This window comes from Tachyglossus aculeatus, chromosome 17 (genome assembly GCF_015852505.1).
Source record: "Tachyglossus aculeatus isolate mTacAcu1 chromosome 17, mTacAcu1.pri, whole genome shotgun sequence".
NCBI lineage: Eukaryota > Metazoa > Chordata > Mammalia > Monotremata > Tachyglossidae > Tachyglossus > Tachyglossus aculeatus.
Window position 1 is genome coordinate 52339763 of NC_052082.1, and position 20938 is coordinate 52360700.

Genomic DNA, 20938 nt, shown 5'->3' on the forward strand with positions numbered 1-20938 from the left:
TCCCTAGCCCGTAAACTCAGTCAGTGGTATTTTTTTGAGCACTTTATGTAGAGCACTATACCAAGATCTTGGGAGAGCACAATACAACAGAATTAACCAACTCATCATTTTGATGTTTCTGTGATCCCACATTCAGCCTGTCTTGCTCCTTCCAGTTTTTCACTGTACTATTTTCTGATTCTGCCTCTTCTTCCCCACCCTGGTTCCAGCTCTCATCACCTCCAAGGTAATAATAATAATTATAATGATAATAATGATGATGGTGGTATTTGTTAAATGCTTAGCGTGTGTCAAGTACTGTTCTCAGCGCTGAGGTAGATACAAGTTAATCAGCTTGGAAACGGTCCCCTTCCCACATGGGGCTCACAGTCTAAAAATTCACTTTACAGATGGGGTAACTGAGGCACAGAGAAGTGAAGTGACTTGCCCAAGGTCACAGAGCAGACAAGCGGCAGAGCCGGGGCTAAAACCCGGGTCCTTCTGATTTCCAGGCCCGGGCTCTATCCACTAGGCCACAATAGCTTACCATAACAGCCTACTGGTCTCTTTTGCCCTAGTCTCTTATCTCTTCAGTCTACCATAGATGCAGGCCGGGCATCGCTGCTTGAAAGCACAACACAGCATCACTCTTCTCTTCGAACCTCTCTGATGGGCCGCCCATTTGAAACAGAAACTCCTTACTATTGACTTCAAGGCTATCCATCATTGACACCGCTCTTACCTATCTGCTCTCTGCTTCATCTCCCCCTACCTCATGTTCTTTGCTCTTTCCAAACCAACCCAGCTTGACCTCACACCCTTCTTCCATCTCTGCCCGGCACACCGATGCCTTCAGCTCCCCAAACCAATCACTCCTATCTTTCGGAGCCCTCTTGAAAGGCACCTCCCCCGGGGAGTGGAGGAGACACTCCCTGACTAATCCCTCACTTTCTTGGCTATCCCTGCAGTTACCTAAGCACTCAAGAATGTATTCCTTTTAACCTTCCATGTAATTTTCTCCTCACATTTGACACCTCCGCCCTCCTATCCCCTCTTCCAAAGCCTGCAACCTTGGTATTAGCCTTGATTCTTTGCTCTTTCAGCTCTCACGGACTGTTGCCAAATCCCGTCGATCTTTCCTCTCCAGCAATCCCTGGCTCCTCCCTTCTCCGTGCGGAAGCCACCATCCTGGGCCAGGTGCTGGGTCGGGTCCTGCCTAGACCCTTCCGTATCAGCCTTCTCACTGTTCACTTGCCTCTCCCCTCGGCACTTCGCTGGCATCGACTTTTTAAAGCATCCTGCACTTATTTTGCAACTTTTCTATTAGTATTATTGGTGTATTTAAGTGCTACTCAACTAAGCGCTGGGGAAGATACAAGACAATCAGGTCAGACACAGTTCTCAGTGGGCTCACCGTCCAAGTAGAAGGGAAAAGATTTTACAGATGAGGAAACGGAGGCACAGAGGAGTTAAGTAACTTGCCCAAGGTCTCACGCAGCAAGCAAGTGGTAGAGTTGGAATTAGAACCCAGGTCCTCCGACTCTCAGGCCTGGGTTCTTTCCACTAGGCCGCACTGCTTCCTGCTGCTCAACTCCTCAAAAACCTCCAGTTCTTTCCCATTTGTCTCCACAACAAACAGAAACTTCTGGCCGTTGGCTTTCAGGCCTGCTATTAGCGTCCTCCCTCTTACCTAACCAGTCTTTTCCCCTGCCACACCTTAACTCCCACACCACTTTCTCCCAAGCTCCCCTCACCTGGCCTTGTTCTCCACCCTCTGGAGCTCCCTCCCCTTTCAAATCCACCAGACCGCAGCTCTCCCTGTCTGAAATTCCACCTCCTCCACGATTTCCACGATTCATTTTCCTCCTTAAGTTGTAGCCCCTCAGCTCTCACTTCGGCACTTTCATCTTTAACCTTTCATCGTACATTTGTACGTACTCTTCGATGTGTAAATCACTTCAGTTCTCCCCTCTAAATTGTAAGCTTGTGGGCAGAGAACACGTCTTTTAGACTGCGAGCCCACTATTGGGTAGGGACTGTCTTTATATGTTGCCAACTTGTACTTCCCAAGCGCTTAGTACAGTGTTCTGCACACAGTAAGCGCTCAATAAATACAATTGATTGATTGATTGATTCTACCTTTATTGTATTCTTCCAATACAGTAGTCTGTCACTAGTGACGGATTGATCTCCCCTGTCCATTGAGAAATTTCTATCCACTTGTCTACCTCCCTTGACTAAGTCTCACGGAGACAGATCATATTTTATTCCTTTCGAATGTTTGCTCAAGTGCCTAGTACAGCGCTTTACACGCGATAAGCTTTCAGTGTTGCTGCTGCTTGGAAAAATGTAGTGAATTGATCAATCGGTGGTATATATTGAGCACTTACTATGTGCAGAGCACTGTACTAAGCACTTATTATCGAGTGCCGTCGTTTCTGATTCATAGCATCTCTATGGATATATTTTCTCCCGAATGTCCTGTCCTCTGTCATAATCCGTAACCTAACGGTCCTTCCGTTATCGTTGTTATGGTCTCTATCCATCTAGCTGCTGCTCTGCCTCTTTCACGTTTTCCCCGGCATCAGAGCCTCACTAAGCACTTGGGGCAATATAATACAACAGAATTAGCAAGCACATTCCCTGCCCATAATGAGCTTACAGTCTAGAGGGGGAGGTAGATGTTATTTGAATCAATAATTTGTAATATATAACTTAAAGATAACGTATATAAGTGCTGTGGGGTTGGGGCGAATTTCAAATATCCAAAGGTCACAGATTTAAGTGCACAGGTGACGCAGCCGGGAGAGCGAGCCGGTAATAAAAGGGCTTAATCAGGGAAGGTCTCTGATGGCTCTGGGAGAAGGGGAGTCCTCTCAGGGCAGCAACCACAGCCGCTGCCACAGTAGGCCCTCCTTTTCCCCATTTCCCTCCAAGCAATGGGACCAGGACAGGAAGAGGAGGTCCGGCTTCCCAGTTAGGCTCGCTCGCCCAAGGAGAGTGGTTGGGAGCTGCATGTGGCTTGCTCCAATTAAGCTAGAAATCACCACTGGCTCCCGCCCCGAGCAGCAGGGACTAGCAGTGGGGGTTGTGGAGGTGGGCAGCAGGCGGGGCCCAGGGAACCCAAGCACGTGAAGGTACAGTCGGACAAGGGGGCCACCTTCATTAAGTGGATGGTTCCAAGACGAAACGTTTATTGGTCTCCTTAACAATGGGTGTAGCAAGAAAGGAAACATTAGTGCAATTGTATTACCATGAGGCCTTTTCGTTTTTCATTAAGACAGATTACCGGTCACGAGACAGCAACACGTACACCATTTCACAAGTTGAAAAAGAACGGCACCAATTAGGCTGGTACTAACATGGCAGTAATCCGAAAGCGGAACAACATTATTACTGCTAAGCACCATCGCTGGGAAAAAACAAGACACCGCTGAGACAGAAGACAACACCATTAAAAAAATACCCTAGCTTTTAAAAAAAAACACTTCACCACTGAACATTCCTCAAACGCATCCTCCCTTCCGAGAGCTGTTTAGTGTTGGCACTAGAGCTTTGTGTGCGACGATGGTGGGGAGTGGATAGGGCTGGTTACCTCATAAGGGGGAGGGCTCTCCCAGTGGTTATTTCCGCTCGAGGCCTGCAAGCACACCCGTCTGATTGCAGGTTTAGGCCGCAAAGAACTTGCTGGCGAGGGGTCCGGCTTCGTGGGGCAGGGAGGAGGGGTACGTCTACAGTTCACATGTGAGGATCCTGGGGTGTGGAAGAGTCGGTCGCAAGAGACGGACCCGTTGGCATCCGTGCGGAGGAAGGTGATGGCGGAGGGGCGGCCCCTCCCATCACTACATCCCCTGGGATGTGGCGGCAGAGACCCTGCTCTCAGCTCGGGCCTAACGGGTGCTCCTGACAGGCGGACCCAGGAGGCTGGGATCTGGGGTTCGGAGGAGGCTGGGAAGGGAAGGGAATAGTGTTTCTGGGTGTCGGGGAGATTTTGCCCCGAGTTGGGAGACACCCGTAAAGTCAGCTGGCTAAGTCGGCATAGCCCAGCCAGTGTCTACACTTTGTCTCCCCTTCCCTTGTGCGGGAGGGCGTAGGATGGCGGGGGGAGAGTGCTGAGGGAAACTAGGGGTGGTCAGAGCTGCACCGGGGCTGAAGGCCGGGGCAGGTGCTACATGGGGACACCCCCTCCCAAAAGTGTGGAGTAGGGCAGGCCAGGAGGGTCCTCCCGCTCCGGAGTCCGGCCGTCTAGGAAACACACAGATATCATCCTAGCTCATCTCCCTCCCCTCCAGGAGATCCCTGGCACTTCAAACGGGGGAATGAAGTCAGCATTTTATTTCCACTCACCCGAAGTTTGCTTTAGCGCCCTGGGTGAGTGGGCAGGCGGCCCCTTGCTTAGGCATCATCGCATCAGCCCGGGGCTGAGTGGACTGAGCTGAGCTTGGTGGTCGGCTGACCCTTGACCCCTGACCCCCTCCTTCCCCTGCCCTCGGGACGCGGCCCTACGGGGCAACCCCAGTGAAGCCTCATCGGGATTGAGCGAACACCATCTTGCTGCTGGCAGATCTTAGCCGCTAAAAGATACAGGACGCCACAGCTGTTACCGGGACAAAGTGCTTTTGCAGTCGGGCCGGGGCGGACCCCCGAACCACACCAGGGGAGGGGCCTGCAGCAGCTCCGTCCAAAAGCAATCCCCCAGAACGAGGCTCTGTGGGGCTCGGCTCTGGTCCACGGAGCACCGCTGGGCACGGGGACGCCCGGGTGGCCACCCCCCACGGCCCGCTGCCCCAGCCTCACTGCTACTATCGCTCCTTGCTCCCCGGGGAGGAGCCGAATAGGCGGGCACCCTTCTTGCAGATGAGCGTGAACCAATAGAGCTGGGGGGCGATGAGGAAAGCGTTGGCCACGTTGCAGAAGAAAGGGATGTGGAACGGCACTTGCAGGAGGGGCAGCCCCTGCTGCCGGCCGTAGGACCAGTACATGAAGGGGAACAGGAGGATGCGGCAGGTGAAGAAGGTCACCAAGATCAGGCCTCCGTTCACCTTGTGCAGGAGGGTGTGTTGCAGCTTCAGCTGGGGGAGGACGAGAGGGAGGGAGGAAAGATTCACCATGAGTTCTAGGCTACCTTATCGCGACAGCGCCTCGATTATTAAGCCCCCTGACCTCTGGGCGGTCCTTTTCCTGGCCCAGTCCACCAACAACCTGCCCTTGGGGTGCCTGGAAGCTGGGGAGGGGCCTATCACCACTGCTTGGACTGACTGGAGCCTTGAAATGTTCACCACCATGGCCAACTGACCTTCAGAGAGGGGCTGAACTGTCTGGAGAAAACTGGCCCTAGGTGCCCGGCTGGTCTCTGTGGCAGCGGGAGAGCCAGTATTCTGGAGACTCTTAGGACAGTGAGGGACTCTCACTGCTAGGTAAAGCAGAGTTTATAGAAATAATAATAACTGTGGTATTCCTTAAGCACTTTACTATGCAAAGTGCTGGAGTACAATCAAGGTACTCAGATTATATCTATAATCTACTTATATTAATATCTGTCTCCTCCCGTAGACCGAAAGGTCATTGTGGGCAGGGAATGTGTCTGTTTATTGTTATACTGTACTCTCCCAAGCACTTAGTACGGTGCTTTGCACACAGTAAGCGCTCAACAAATATAATTGAATGACTGAGACACAGTCCCTGTCCCACACAGGGCTCACAGTCTAAAGGACTCATTCTTTAGACTGAAAGCTCATTATGGGAAGGAAATGTATCTGCTAATTCTGTTGTACTCTCTCAAGCGCTCAGTACAGTTCTCTGCACATAGTAAGCGCTCAATAAATGCCACAGTTCTACAATTCTGTAGAAATATGATCCAGGCAGCAGAATGAAATATGGACCGGAATAGGGAGAGACAGAAGACAGGGAGGTCAGCAAGGAGGCTGATGCAGTAATCAAGGTAGGATAAGATAAGTGCTTGGGTTAGAAGCAGCGTGGCTTAGTGGAAAGAGCACGAGCTTGGAAGTGAGAGGTCATGGGTTCTAGTCCCGGCTCCACCACTTGTCAGCTGTGTGACTTTGGGCAAGCCACTTAACTTTTCTGTGCCTCGGTTACCTCATCTGTAAAAGGGGGATTGAGACTGTGAGCCCCATGTTTGAGAATGGGGATACAGCTCTCACGCTTAGTCCAGTGCCCTGCACAGTAAGCACTCAATACCATGAGTGATTTTACAGATGAAGACATTGATGCCCAGAGAAGTGAAGTGATCTGCACAAGCCAAACAGCAGACAGGTGGTGGAGCCGGAATTTAAAACCCAGGTGTCCCAACTCCCACCCTGGGCTCTTCCCAGGAGGGTTCGCTGCTTCTCAGAAACGGCCCTGTGTCTTCCATTGCGGACACTCACCTGAATGAGAACTTTGCCCAGAGACACAAATGGTGTGCTCAACTCGGCCGTGAAGATGCAGCCCACAAAGAAGTCTCCAAGTTCTCCCCGCAGGTACTGAAAGCGAAGAGGGCAACAGTTAGGGGCCGAGAAGTGGAGTCAGCAGGTTGAAAGGAAGGTGTCTAATGTAGCCATCCCCCCACTTCCAGGCTGAGATCCCTAAGTCCTGGGAAAGTTGGTGGGGAAACTTCTTTTTAAAGGAAGCTTGTGCCAGCTTATTCACTGTGCTCCTTACTGTAACAACACCTCAATTATTAAGCCCGCTGACCTCTAGGCAGGTTCAGACAGGTTGGAGGCACGTTTGGTACCAAGCTTCCCCGTCTTCTCGGTGAGGACATAGAGGCAGCTAGCAGCGCACCATAAACTGCCAAACTCAGCCGTGCAAATAAGCTCCGGCCTGTATGCCCCAGGCCCGAGGGACCTTAGGGAAAGTGGGGGGCTTCATGACAAATTCAAGTCCTCTGCCATAGACTCCGAACTGGTGGGAAGAATTGCAAAGAGAGGCAGGCTTGGGCTGTGTTTGCCCAGAGATTTTCGAACAGGGGGAGAAGCCCCCGAGTTCTGAGTGTCATGTTGGTGACGTTAACCCGGCAGCTGGATCAGCCTCTGCTGCCATGAGCTGCTTCTTGTCGGGTTTCCTGGCGGGGAGTAGAATAGCTGTAGACAGAGCAGGCGGACAAAGAATCAGCTCAGCTCCCGAGGGCCCGGTGCAGGAGGGTGGACCAGCCGGGCTCTCAGTCAGAGAGGAGGCCGAGCCCATCCTGGCTACCTGGACTTAGATGGGGATGGATGGGCTAGGATGGGGTAAGGAGAGACCCGAGGAGATTCCCAGGACCAAAGGATGGTCCTTCCCCTCTGCAGAGATCCCTGGGTCGCCCTGAACCGGGGACGGGCTCGTGTCTCCCGCGTCACCTGTGTTCACTGTAAAGGTCTCTTTTACTCATGGTTTTTTGTAAGTGCTTACTATGTACCAGGCACTGTAGTGTTGGTATTTCTTAAGTGCATATACTGCCAAGCACTGTACTAAGTACTGGGGTAGATACAAGGTGATCAGGTCGGACACAGTCCAGTAGGAGAGAGAACAGGTACTCTCACCTTACAGATGAACAAACAAAGTGACTTTCCAAGCTCTCATGGCAGACAAGTGGGGGAGGCGGGATTTGAACCCAGGTCCTCTGACGTCCAGGCCCTAGCTCCTTCCACTAGGCCACGCTTTTCCTAAATATCCTGGTCTCCTGCCCCCTCGCCCCTCTCCCAGTCACCCAGGCCGGGATGCCTCCCCCTCAGACCCCCCCGCCCGTGGCCCGGCTTGAGACGGCTCACCTGGGCAACGGGCACCAGGACCACCAAGATGAAGACGTGGTGCACCACCATGAGGCGTTCTCTGCGCAGGAAGTCCTTGACGCTGCTCAGGGAGTATTTCTGGTCCTGGTTATTGCTCTTGTGCCAGTGGCAAAGGTACATGGCGAAAGTGTCGTAGATCATGTAGGGGATCAGGACCCAAACGTATTCGCGAGCGAGCCAGTGCCTAGGGAGAAGCAGAGTCAGAGTTCAGCAGTCCTTCAGGAGGAACACTGTTCTTTGTGGGCAGGGACCGTGCCTGTTATATTGTACTCTCCCAAGCACCTAATACAGTGCTCTGCACATAGTGCTCAGTAAATACCATCAATCAATCAATCGTATTTATTGAGCGCTTACTGTGTGCAGAGCACTGTACTAAGCGCTTGGGAAGTACAAGCTGGCAACTTATAGAGACAGTCCCTACCCAACAGTGGGCTCACAGTCTAGAAGGGGGAGACAGAGAACAAAACCAAACACACTAACAAAATAAAATAAATAGAATAGATAGGTACAAGTAAAATAAATAAATAGAGTAATACCATCGATTGATTGAGCTCACAGTCTCAATCCCCATTTTACAGATGAGGTAACTGAGGCAAGAGAAGTGAAGTGACTTGCCCAAGGTCACAAAGCAGACGTGTGGCGGAGCTGGGATTAGAACCCATGATCTTTTGGCCCCCAGACCTGTGCTCTATTCACTACATTATGCTGCTTCTTGATCCCCAGTCAATCACAGGAAGCTGACAGTTTAGACGGGGAGCAGTCTTTTAGACTGTGAGCCCACTGTTGGGTAGCGACTGTCTCTATATGTTGCCAACTTGTACTTCCCAAGCGCTTAGTCCAGTGCTCTGCACACAGTAAGCGCTCAATAAATACGATTGACTGATTGATTAGGAGTCCAGCGTCGAGGTCGATGGCATTGGACGGGCTAACACTCAGTTTTGCTTTGTTAACCAGGCTTCATTTCCGTGAACTAACCTCCTTTCAGATAAAGGTCACTCTGTAAACTCGGGTTTGGATGGCTGACTTTTATCCACAGAGAGGTCTCTTTCCTAAACCGGTGACTCTGCGGCTCGGTAAGATCGGGTGGACTTCGGTCCTCCCTTCCCGACGTGGCTCTCCTGATATCTCTCGGCAGCTGTGGCAGGGAACGGGAAGAGGGCACAAGGGAATGGAGTATTTGAATGCCCATCTCGGCTCCCGATCAGCCCCTACCACGAGTGTTTCTGGGCGATGTAGTCCTAGAACATAGAGCAAGACTTCCCTCTCCAGGCATATGTCCTTGGACAACAAGCTCTCAGCAACACCTGCATTCATTTGTGCATCAAGGAAGTCTGAGCATTTTCAAACTGCAGAGCTTGATCATACAAGCCCTTCCCCCAAAATAGAGAAGCATCGTGGCCTATGGATACAGCACGGAACTGGCAGTCAGAAGGACCTGGGTTCTAATTGCGGCTCCGCTACCTGTCTGCTGGGTGAGCTTGGGTAAATCGCTTAACTTGCCTGTGCCTCAATTACCTCATCTGTAAAACAGGGATGAGGACGGGGAGCCCTACGTGGGCCATGGACTCTGTCCAACCTGATTAACTTGTATCAATCAATCAGTCAATCGTATTTATTGAGCGCTTACTGTGTGCAGAGCACTGTACTAAGTGCTTGGGAAGTACAAGTTGGCAACATATAGAGACAGTCCCTACCCAACAGTGGGCTCACAGTATCTGCCCCAATGCTTTAGTGTAATGCTGGGCACACAGTAAGCGCTTAACAAATACCATAAAAAAATACCCCACAGAGAACCAGCATAGGGTAATGGAAGGAGTATGAGCCTGGGAATCAGAGGACCTCTCTGTGGCTCAATTATCTCCTCTAAAAAATTGGGATTGAATCCTCCCTCCAATTTAGATTCTCACAGCTGTCCAACCTGATGAACATAAGTCTACCTGAGTGCTTAGAACAGTGCTTGACACTATGTAAGCACTTAACAGATACCTTTAGAAAAAAAAAAACCCAACCACCAATGGTACTCCTTTATCCCCACATCAAAGAGAAATTCCTGCCCTTGGAGTCAAGGCTCTCCCCAAGCTACCTCTTTCTTGCCTTTCTTCCCGTAAAGTCTCATAAAAAGCCATCTCCTCCGAGACTGATTCTCAGATCCTCTCGTATCAACCACCCTTAGCACATCGGTTCATTTATTTCACATATTTACCTGGGTTTGGGTTTTTTTTGCCTAGCTACTGCTGTTACCATTTATACCTGCATTTTTACTCTTGTCCCCTTTGAATGTATAGTCTGCCTCTGCCTCTCTCTTCCTTGATCAATCACAAGCTTGTCGAGGCCCGGAATCTTACCTTCCAGTTATGCACCTGGTTCAGTGCTCCGCACACAGTCAGAACGCAACGAATACTGACGATGAGGAAAAGGCCAAATTCTGGGCAGCCTGACGATTTGAAGGATGGGCTAGTTGTCCAGCCAGAACAACCCTCCAAAATCCAGGAATGTCCCAGCCGAACCGGGAGATGTGGTCGGTCAGTATGAGAAGTATTTTATTAACATGTTCTTCAAAACAACTGCAGATTTCCCCCTCAGGGCAAATCTGGCTTTGGAAATGCCCCCGTGCCCAAGTTTCTAGTTCACTTCCCTTCAGACTACCATCCAATTGTTCAATGACTTGGGAGGCTGCATGGCTCCAGCCCTCCCTATCATGTCTTCATTCCCTAAGAACAGAATTGCATCAGATTCCGCAATCCCGGCCCAAGGAGGGGCTCCTGCCATAGTTCTCTCGGCAATCACACCTCAAATCACACCTCAAAGAGAAGCAGTGGAAAGAGCCCGGGCTTTGAAGTCAGAGGTCATGGGTTCAAATGCCGGCTCCGCCACTTGTCAGCTGTGTGACTTTGGGCAAGTCACTTCACTTCTCTGGGCCTCAGTTACCTCATTAGTAAAATGGGGATTAAGACTGTGAGCCCCCTTGGGACAACCTGATCACCTTGTAACCTCCCCAGTGCTTAGAACAGTGCTTTGCACGTAGTAAGCGCTTAATAAATGCCATTATTATTATTATTATAAGTCCCAGTTCCCTGCATTAAAGTTGGGGCAGCTGAATATATGTATATATGGTTGTACATATTTATTACTCTATTCATTTATTTATTTATTTATTTTACTTGTACATTTCTATCCTATTTATTTTATTTTGTTGGTATGTTTGGTTCTGTTCTCTGTCTCCCCCTTTTAGACTGTGAGCCCACTGTTGGGTAGGGACTGTCTCTATGTGTTGCCAATTTGTACTTCCCAAGCGCTTAGTACAGTGCTCTGCACATAGTAAGCGCTCAATAAATACGATTGATTGATTGATTGATTGAATCTCAGAGGAGGTGTGGTCCAAAAGATAATCACGGTGGGAGCTACCATCGGCTTTGTCTAGATTTCACGGGACCAATGGAACCACAACTATGAACATGCCATTATGAGATCCGGGCACTGGGTGGATGGATAAGTCCCCAGGACAGGGGAGAAGGACAGTGTTCCTGGAGAAATATGATCTCTCTCCAGCAGAAATTTTGCATGAGAAAGTAGTCACACCCAGAGCCAAACCCCATATCTGAACACTTGCAGGAGCAGGAAGGAAATCAAGATTTTGTTGCTTTTCTGTTTCAGCAGGTCCCCGAAACTCTTGTTTCAAATCTAAGGGTTGGGCTTTCAAATAAGGCTACTACGGTAGGCTGTAGGGCAAAATACAGAGGCTGGAGGATCTCCTGGAATGCTTAGTACAGTGCCTGGCACATAGTAAGCGCTTAAAAAATACCATAATTACTAAAGGCAGACCACAGAGCTGGGGCTCTGACCAGAGCCACCTACATCCTCCTCTGGGCTTTGATGAAGCAATTCCACAACTATAATAACTACCTCCAGGAAAGGGCAAGAGACCTTTTACAACCTGAAATAAATATTGCTACAGCAGATGTAGGATCTCAATATCTCTGTTGCCAAGGTCCAAGGTCCCCTGTCTTGAGGCAGGAATGTAGTTACAAAATTGACCCTGCAGATACATGAAATTTAATTTGACAAAATTGGGGGCATAAACTCAGGTAATAAAAGAGCTGGGTCCTGCCTCAGGACCTTTCTTCTTCTTTCTTCTATCCATTTCTATTACTGTCTCTCATCTCTAGACTGTAAGCGCACTGTGAGCAGAGAACGTGTCTCCCAACTCTGTGGTGTCATACTCTCCCAAGCGCTTAGTACCGCGCTCTGCACTCAACAGATACCATTGACTGATTGATTGGTGCCATATCGCTATCAACTTGTCCCCCATCAAGATGTTCAAGGGGCAAAGGGGAGGCAATAAGCAGATATCACCTCCATTTTCAAGTGGAGAAAATGAGGTTTTCCCAAGTAAGCGGTGGAGCTGGAAACAAAACTCATTCAGCTGCACAGGCACGGGGGCTGCAGTGATGAGTCTGTCCCCCCAACAAAATATGGGGAGGGAGTTGTACGGCTGTGGCCCGGGCCAGCGAAACACCCAGGTTTCTTCTCCCCATGAAAGAATTTGTTGAAAATAGATGGTCATGAATTAATCTTTCAAAAGAAGAATGTGAAGACAGTTTTGCCTTTCGAAGTTACTCAGAACTTCTGCAGTCCACGCACCCAACACAGTGCTGTGCACACAGGAAGCGCTCAATAAATAAGATGGATTGAATCCGTCTGCGCCCTCAGACCCACTCACGAATCGGATACGGCTCACGGTGCCCCAATGCGCCACCAGACCTGCCCTTTGTGTTACGAAGAGTCTGTGCCATTGGTTGCCATGGAAACCACATCGGTAGCCTATTCCTGTTGGCCTCTATCTTCCTTAAAATCCTGCTTTGGCCACCCTGTACCTTTCCCTTACTGCCTCTGCCACGGAGAGATCTGGCGAGGAAATCCAGTCCCATCTTAAGCTTTTCCTAATTGCTTCTTGTTTTCTCCAGCTTCGTGTGCTCGGCCCTCTGCCACTTCCTTCCTCTCCCCCTCGTCCCCCTCTCCATCCCACCCATCTTACCTCCTTCCCTCCCCCACAGCACCTGTATATATGTTTGTACATATTTATTACCCTGTTTTACTTGTACATATCTATTCTATTTATTTTATTTTGTTAGTATGTTCGGTTTTGTTCTCTGTCTCCCCCTTTTAGACTGTGAGCCCACTGTTGGGTAGGGACTGTCTCTATATGTTGCCAACTTGTACTTCCCAAGCGCTTAGTCCAGTGCTCTGCACACAGTAAGCGCTCAATAAATACGATTGATTGATTGATTGATTGAGTGTGGATGTGTTTCAGATAATAATTGGGTGGGCCAGAGTAGAAGGAACCTTCAACCGGTGATAAGGTCTCAGGGCTCGTTTTAGTCTCTCTCGATGTTCACAGCTCATCTCCGCAGCTCCTGGCTCCATTTTAAAGCAGTCACAGGAAGGAAAGCACAAAAGTCCAGCCGATGCAATTCAAAATCCTGGGCAGGACTCGGGATGCACATTCCCAGTTTGCCAGCTGGGTGTTGCAGGGAGGCCTGACAGATGGGATGGGTCCCGCCTCTGTCGTTCACGACTGCCCAGTCACTGGATCGGGGCAATTTCACAGAGCAAAGTCCAACCGATTTCCCTGCTCGGTGTTGGCTTCCCGTTCCTGAAAGACCTTCTGGGAATGATGTAGACTCCTGAGTTAGCAGGAGTGAGCGGGTCCACTCCAGACCGCTATACCCCACTCTTGAATTTGGAAGAATTTAACCTTGTCCTTCTGGCTCATAGGTCCAAGTTTCCAGGTGCTTTGCTAATGGAAGTCCTAGGCTCTTCCGGCTCAAAGTTCCCGCTCTTCTGCTGCTGAATCAAAGATTTTCCTCTAACACCCAGATTGTACCGTGGTTCCCTGACAAACCACCTAGGATGCTAGTTGAGAAAATCTCCATGGGCGCTGTGTCTTTAGACTAGGTCAAAGGCAAGAATTGGGTTGACCCATCTGGATAAGAAGGAGAGTTCTGATTTTTTACATAAGTGAAAGGCAAAGTCACGAGCTTCAGAATTGCTCGGCCAATGGGCTGACCATATGAGACGGTTTGGTGGGAGGGCTCAGACTTATTTTGAAAATTCCCTTATGGTCTAACTTGGCATTGCCTAACCCTATCAACAGGAACAACAAAACCGTACAGCGAATTTCATCACAGGCGCTGTAAAGTCTGTTAAGAAGCTGACCTTCCCTCCGTCGACCAGGTAAAAAAAAATTAAATCTGTTGTTCAGAAGAACTGGAAAGGTTAGAGCCGCAAAGAGACGTCCTGAACAATCTTTGTAATTGTATCTGACAACTTCTTAAGTATCTCTCTTCCTTGCAGCCACAAGTGCTTCCCATAGAATGCACTATCAGCTGCAAAATTGAGAGAGTGTACGGACAACTCCCAAACTGGGGACACTGAGGCACACCAAACTGGGGTGATGGGGCTCAGGAGTCACTTGTGATGACATCCTTGCCAAAAATTGCACTCTCCCCTCTGGCAGGCCCAGGTCTACATTCTCTAGCGGGTTTTTGTGGGGGGGTTTTCCCACTAGCTCACAATGCCTCCGTTCATTAAATCGCATTGACTGAGCGCTTACTGTATGCCGAGCACTGGGAACCTTCTGTGACGTGGCCACGGGGTCACAGTTTGCCCAGCCCTCGGCAAGCCAGGGAAGGGAAGATTTTCGCCGCATCTCGTCACCTAGTTCAATCAATCAATCATATTTATTGAGCGCTTACTGTGTGCAGAGCACTGTACTAAGCGCTTGGGAAGTACAAGTTGGCAACGTATAGAGACAGTCCCTACCCAACATCATCATCATCATCATCATCAATCGTATTTATTGAGCGCTTACTGTGTGCAGAGCACCGTACTAAGCGCTTGGGAAGTACAAGTTGGCAACATATAGAGACAGTCCCTACCCAACATCATCATCATCATCAATCGTATTTATTGAGCGCTTACTGTGTGCAGAGCACTGGACTAAGCGCTTGGGAAGTCCAAGTTGGCAACGTATAGAGACAGTCCCTACCCAACAGTGGGCTCACAGTCTAGAAGGAGGAGGGGGAGACCAGTGGCATTTATGGAGTGCTTGCTCCGTGCAGAGCACTGTCCTGAACACTCGAGAGAGTCCAATCGGCTTTTCCTTATGAATCTCCCTGGGGCAGTACTAAGCGCTTGGGAAGTCCAAGTTGGCAACATATAGAGACAGTCCCTACCCAACAGTGGGCTCACAGTCTAGAAGGAGGAGGGGGAGACCAGTGGCATTTATGGAGCGCTTGCTCCTTGCAGAGCACTGTACTGAGCACTTGGGAGAGTCCAATCGGCTTTTCCTTATGAATCTCCCTGGGGCAGTACTAAGCGCTTGGGAAGTACAAGTTGGCAACGTATAGAGACAGTCCCTACCCAACAGTGGGCTCACTGTCTAGAAAGAGGAGGGGGAGACCAGTGGCATTTATGGAGCGCTTGCTCCGTGCAGAGCACTGTACTGAACACTTGAAAGAGTCCAATCGGCTTTTACTTATGAATCTCCCTGGGGCAGCACCGACCATCCATTCATTCCTTCCTTCAGTCGTATTTATTGAGCGCTTACTGCATGCAGAGCACCGTACTAAGCGCTTGGGAAGTACAAATCGGCAACATATAGAGGCAGTCCCTCCCCAACAAGGCCTCAAACCACCGGTCGGGGAGCATCCATAACTCGCTCTCGCCTGTCCCGCCATCGACCCCGGCCCACGTCATCCCCCGGGCCTGGAATGCCCCCAATCCCTCTGCCCATCCGCCAAGCTAGCTCTCTTCCTCCCTTCAAGGCCCTGCTGAGAGCTCACCTCCTCCAGGAGGCCTTCCCAGACTGAGCCCCTTCCTTCCTCTCCCCCTCTTCCCCCCTCCATCCCCCCATCTTACCTCCCTCCCTTCCCCACAGCACCTGTATATACGTATATATGTCTGTACATATTTTTTTACTCTAATTTATTTGTACATATCTATTCTATTTATTTTATTTTGTTAGTATGTTTGGTTTTGTTCTCTGTCTCCCCCTTCTAGACTGTGAGCCCACTGTTGGGTAGGGACTGTATACGTTGCCAATTTGTACTTCCCAAGCGCTTAGTACAGTGCTCTGCACATAGTAAGCGCTCAATAAATACGATTGATGATGATCCACGCCGGAGCTACTCAACCCTGTTGTTTGCCCTGCCCCGCCGTTACCTGTGAGTGATCACATCGGTGCAGGAGAAGACGACAATTAACCCAGACACGGTAGCCAGGACGGCCTGGACCGAAGAGACGAACCTGAGGGGGCCAGAAAGGACAAAGAGAAAAAATGAAAGGAGAGATGGGCCACTGTCAGATAAACAACTTTGGGGGGCCGGAGTTTGGCCCAGCCGGCCGGCCGCCCCTCCCCAGTGGCTGCCAAGGAGGCGGGGAGGATTCATTCATTCAATCGTATTTATTGAGCGCTTACTGTGTGCAGAGCACTGGACTAAGCGCTTGGGAAGTACAGGTTGGCAACATCTAGAGACGGCCCCCACCCCTCACAGTCTAGAAGGCGGAGGGGGAGACAGAATCAATCCATCAATCGTGTTTATTGAGCGCTTACTGTGTGCAGAGCACTGGACTAAGCGCTTGGGAAGTCCAAGTTGGCAACATATAGAGACGGCCCCTGCCCAAGAGCGGGCTCACAGTCTAGAAGGGGGAGGGGGAGACACAGTCAATCAATCAATCAGTCGTATTTATTGAGCGCTTACTGTGTGCAGAGCACTGGACTAAGCGCTTGGGAAGTCCAAGTTGGCAACATATAGAGACGGTCCCTACCCAACAGTGGGCTCACAGCCTAGAAGGCCGAACAAAGCAAAACATATTAACAAAATAAAGAGAATAAATATGAACAGATAAAATAGAGTAATAAATACATACAAACATCTATACATATGTACAGGTGCTGTGGGGAGGGGAAGGAGGTAAGGCGGAGGGATGGAGGGGGCTGAGTCTGGGAAGGCCTCCCGGAGGAGGTGAGCTCTCAGTAGGGCCTTGAAGGGAGGAAGAGAGCGAGCTTGGAGGATGGGCAGAGGGATTGGGGGCATTCCAGGCCAGGGGGAGGATGTGGGCCGGGGGTCGACGGCGCTTAGTACAGTGCACTGCACACAGTAAGCGCTCAATAAATACGATTGATTGATCGATTGACGGCGGGACTGGCGAGAACGAGGCCCAGTGAGGAGATTAGCGGCAGAGGAGTGGAGGGGGCGGGCTGGGCTGGAGCGCTTACTGTGTGCAAGGCACTGTACTAAGCGCTAGACTGTGAGCCCACTGTCGGGTAGGGACCGTCTCTATATGTTGCCAATTTGTACTTCCCAAGCGCTTAGTACAGTGCTCTGCACATAGTAAGCGCTCAATAAATACGATCGATGATGATGCTGCCAACCTGTAGTTCCCAAGCGCTTAGTGCAGTGCTCTGCACACAGTAAGCGCTCAATAAATACGATCGATCGATTGATTGGGAAGTACAAGTTGGCGGCACATAGAGACGGCCCAACAGCGGGCTCACAGTCCAGAAGGGGGAGGCAGACAATAATCAATCAATCAATCAATCGTATTTACTGAGTGCTTACTGCGTGCAGAGCACTGGACTAAGCGCTTGGGAACATATCGAGATGGTCCCTCCCCAACAATCAATCAATCGTATTTATTGAGCGCTTACTGGGTGCAGAGCACTGGACTAAGCGCTTGGGAACATATAGAGATGGTCCCTACCCATCAATCAATCAATCGTATTTATTGAGCGCTTGCTGGGTGCAGAGCACTGGACTAAGCGCTTGGGAGCATACAGAGATGGTCCCTCCCCATCAATCAATCGTATTTATTGAGTGCTTACTGGGTGCAGAGCACTGTACTAAGCGCTTGGGAAGTCCAAGTTGGCAACATAGAGAGACGGTCCCTACCCAACAGTGGGCTCAGTCCATTCATTCATTCATTCAGTCGTATTTATTGAGCGCTTACTGGGTGCAGAGCACTGGACTAAGCGCTTGGGAGCATATAGAGATGGTCCCTCCCCAACAATCAATCAATCAATCGTATTATTTATTGAGCGCTTACTGGGTGCAGAGCACTGGACTAAGCGCTTGGGAACATATAGAGATGGTCCCTACCCAACAATCAATCAATCAATCGTATTTATTGAGCGCTTACTGTGTGCAGAGCACTGGACTAAGCGCTTGGGAAGGACAAGTTGGCAACATAGAGAGACGGTCCCCACCCAACAGTGGGCTCAGTCCATTCATTCATTCATTCAGTCGTATTTATTGAGCGCTTACTGGGTGCAGAGCACTGGACTAAGCGCTTGGGAGCATATAGAGATGGTCCCTCCCCAACCATCAATCAATCAATCAGTCGTATTTATCGAGCGCTTACTGGGTGCAGAGCACTGGACTAAGCGCTTGGGAGCATATAGAGATGGTCCCTCCCCAACAATCAATCAATCAATCGTATTTATTGAGCGCTTACTGGGTGCAGAGCACTGGACTAAGCGCTTGGGAAGGACAAGTTGGCAACCTAGAGAGACGGTCCCCACCCAACAGTGGGCTCAGTCCATTCATTCATTCATTCAGTCGTATTTATTGAGTGCTTACTGGGTGCAGAGCACTGGACTAAGCGCTTGGGAGCATATAGAGATGGTCCCTCCCCAACCATCAATCAATCAATCAATCGTATTTATCGAGCGCTTACTGGGTGCAGAGCACTGGACTAAGCGCTTGGGAACATATAGAGATGGTCCCTCATCATCATCATCATCAATCGTATTTATCGAGCGCTGACTGGGTGCAGAGCACTGGACTAAGCGCTTGGGAGCATATAGAGATGGTCCCTCCCCAACAATCAATCAATCAATCGTATTATTTATTGAGCGCTTACTGGGTGCAGAGCACTGGACTAAGCGCTTGGGAACATATAGAAATGGTCCCTCCCCAACCATCAATCAATCAATCAATCGTATTTATTGGGCGCTTACTGGGTGCAGAGCACTGGACTAAGCGCTTGGGAACATATCGAGATGGTCCCTCCCCAACAATCAATCAATCAATCGTATTTATTGAGCGCTTACTGGGTGCAGAGCACTGGACTAAGCGCTCGGGAACATATAGAGATGGTCCCTCCCCAACCATCAATCAATCAATCGTATTTATTGAGCGCTTACTGGGTGCAGAGCGCTGGACTAAGCGCTGGGGAAGGACAAGTTGGCAACATAGAGAGACGGTCCCCACCCAACCGTGGGCTCACAGTCTCAATTAAGAGGGAACGTGTTAACCAAAGGGAATAAACACGGACAAATCGCTACATAGGTAGAGGCGCTGTGGGGATGGGGGGGTCGGTCCCCGGGCCCCCCCGGGCCGTACCTGGCGCTGACGAGGACGCAGTCGGCGACGGTCCATCGGGGCCGCGCCCGGCCGAGCCCCGCGGCGCCCAGCGCGAACAGCCCCGGGAACAGCAGCGACGCCACGGACACAGTGCGCAGCATCGGGGGCCGCCCGAGGAGGCAGGAGGCAGGAGGCGGGAGGCGGGAGGCGGGAGCGGGGCCCGACGGGGGGCGGGGGGGGGGGGGGGGGATGCCCGCTAAGCGCCGCCAACGCCGCCGCCGCCGCCGCCGCCCGCCCCGTCCAGCACAGCTCCAGGGAAGGGGGGCGGGGGCGGGGGGAGGCGCGCGCTCTGCCTCCCGCGCGCGCCCCCTACCTCCCCCGCGCGCCCTCTAGGTCCCCCCGCGCGCCCCCGCGCCCGGCGCGCGCCCTCTGGCTCCCGCGCGCCCTCTAGCTCCCCCGCGCGCCCCCTAGCTGCCGCGCGTGCCCCCGCGCCCGGCGCGCGCCCCCTACCTGCCTCGCGTGCCCCCACGCCCGGCGCGCGCCCTCTGGCTCCCTCGCGCGCCCCCTAGCTGCCGCGCGCCCCTCCTAGCCGCCGCGCGTGCCCCCACGCCCGGCGCGCGCCCCTAGCTGCCTCGCGTGCCCCCACGCCCGGCGCGCGCCCCCTAGCTGCCGCCTGTGCCCCCACGCCCGGCGCGCGCCCCCTAGCTGCCGCGCGTGCCCCCACGCCCGGCGCGCGCCCCCTAGCTGCCGCGCGCGCCCTCTGGATCCCGCGCGCGCCCCCTAGCTGCCGCGCGCTTCTCCTAGCTGCCGCGCGTGCCCCCACGCCCGGCGCGCGCCCCCTGGCTCCCGCGCGCGCGCCCGCGCCCGGCGCGCGCCCCCTGCCTCCCGCGCGCGCCCCCCGCGCCCGGCGCGCCCCCCCGGAGCCGCCCCCGCCCTTCGGAGCCTCCCACGTGACCAATCCCCCCCCCCCCCCCCCGCCCAACTGGGCGCCGCCCGGCCTCACCGCTCCGTCGTCATCATCAATCAATCAATAATAATGATGGCGTTTATTAAGCGCCTTCTATGTGCAGAGCACTGTTCTAAGCGCTGGGGAGAATACAGGGTGATCAGGGTGTCCCACGTGGGGCTCACAGTCTTCACCCCCATTTTACAGATGAGGGAACTGAGGCCCAGAGAAGTTAAGTGACTTGCCCAAGATCACACAGCTGACACGTGGCGGACTCGGGATTCGAACCCATGACCTCTGACTCCAAAGCCCGTGCTCTTTCCACTGAGCCACGCTGCTTCATCATCATCAATCAATAGTAATAATGGCGTTTATTAAGCGCTTACTATGTGCAGAGCACTGTTCTAAGCGCTGGGGAGGCGACAAGCTGATCAGGCTGTCCCACGTGGGGCTCACAGTCTTCATCCCCATTTTACAGATGAGGCAACTGAGGCTCAGAGAAGAATAATAATGATAATGGCATTTATTAAGCGCTTACTATGTGCAGAGCACTGTTCTAAGCGCTGGGGTGACAAGCTGATCAGGCTGTCCCACGTGGGGCTCACAGTCTTCATCCCCATTTTACAGATGAGGGAACTGAGGCTCAGAGAAGAATAATAATAATAATGATGGCATTTATTAAGCACTTACTATGTGCCGAGCACTGTTCTAAGCGCTGGGGAGGTGACAAGCTGAGCAGGCTGCCCCACGTGGGGCTCACAGTCTTCATCCCCATTTTACAGATGCGGGAACTGAGGCTCAGAGAAGAAGAAGAAGAAGAATGATGGCATTTATTAATAATGATAATAATAATGTTGGCATTTGTTAAGCACTTACTA

At 51.6% G+C, this 20938-nt stretch overlaps 1 protein-coding gene across 1 annotated transcript; it reads right to left on the reverse strand.

Annotated features, from left to right (window-relative positions):
* Window positions 1-3136: 3136 nt before the first annotated feature.
* TLCD3A (TLC domain containing 3A) lies at window positions 3137-19287 on the reverse strand. Its single transcript, XM_038759704.1, has 5 exons — window positions 19154-19287; window positions 15972-16055; window positions 7728-7932; window positions 6366-6461; window positions 3137-5051 (listed from the first exon to the last, which is right to left on the reverse strand). Exons 1-5 carry the CDS (start codon window positions 19273-19275, stop codon window positions 4782-4784), a joined length of 777 nt encoding a protein of 258 aa, XP_038615632.1. The 5' UTR covers window positions 19276-19287; the 3' UTR covers window positions 3137-4781.
* Window positions 19288-20938: the final 1651 nt, after the last annotated feature.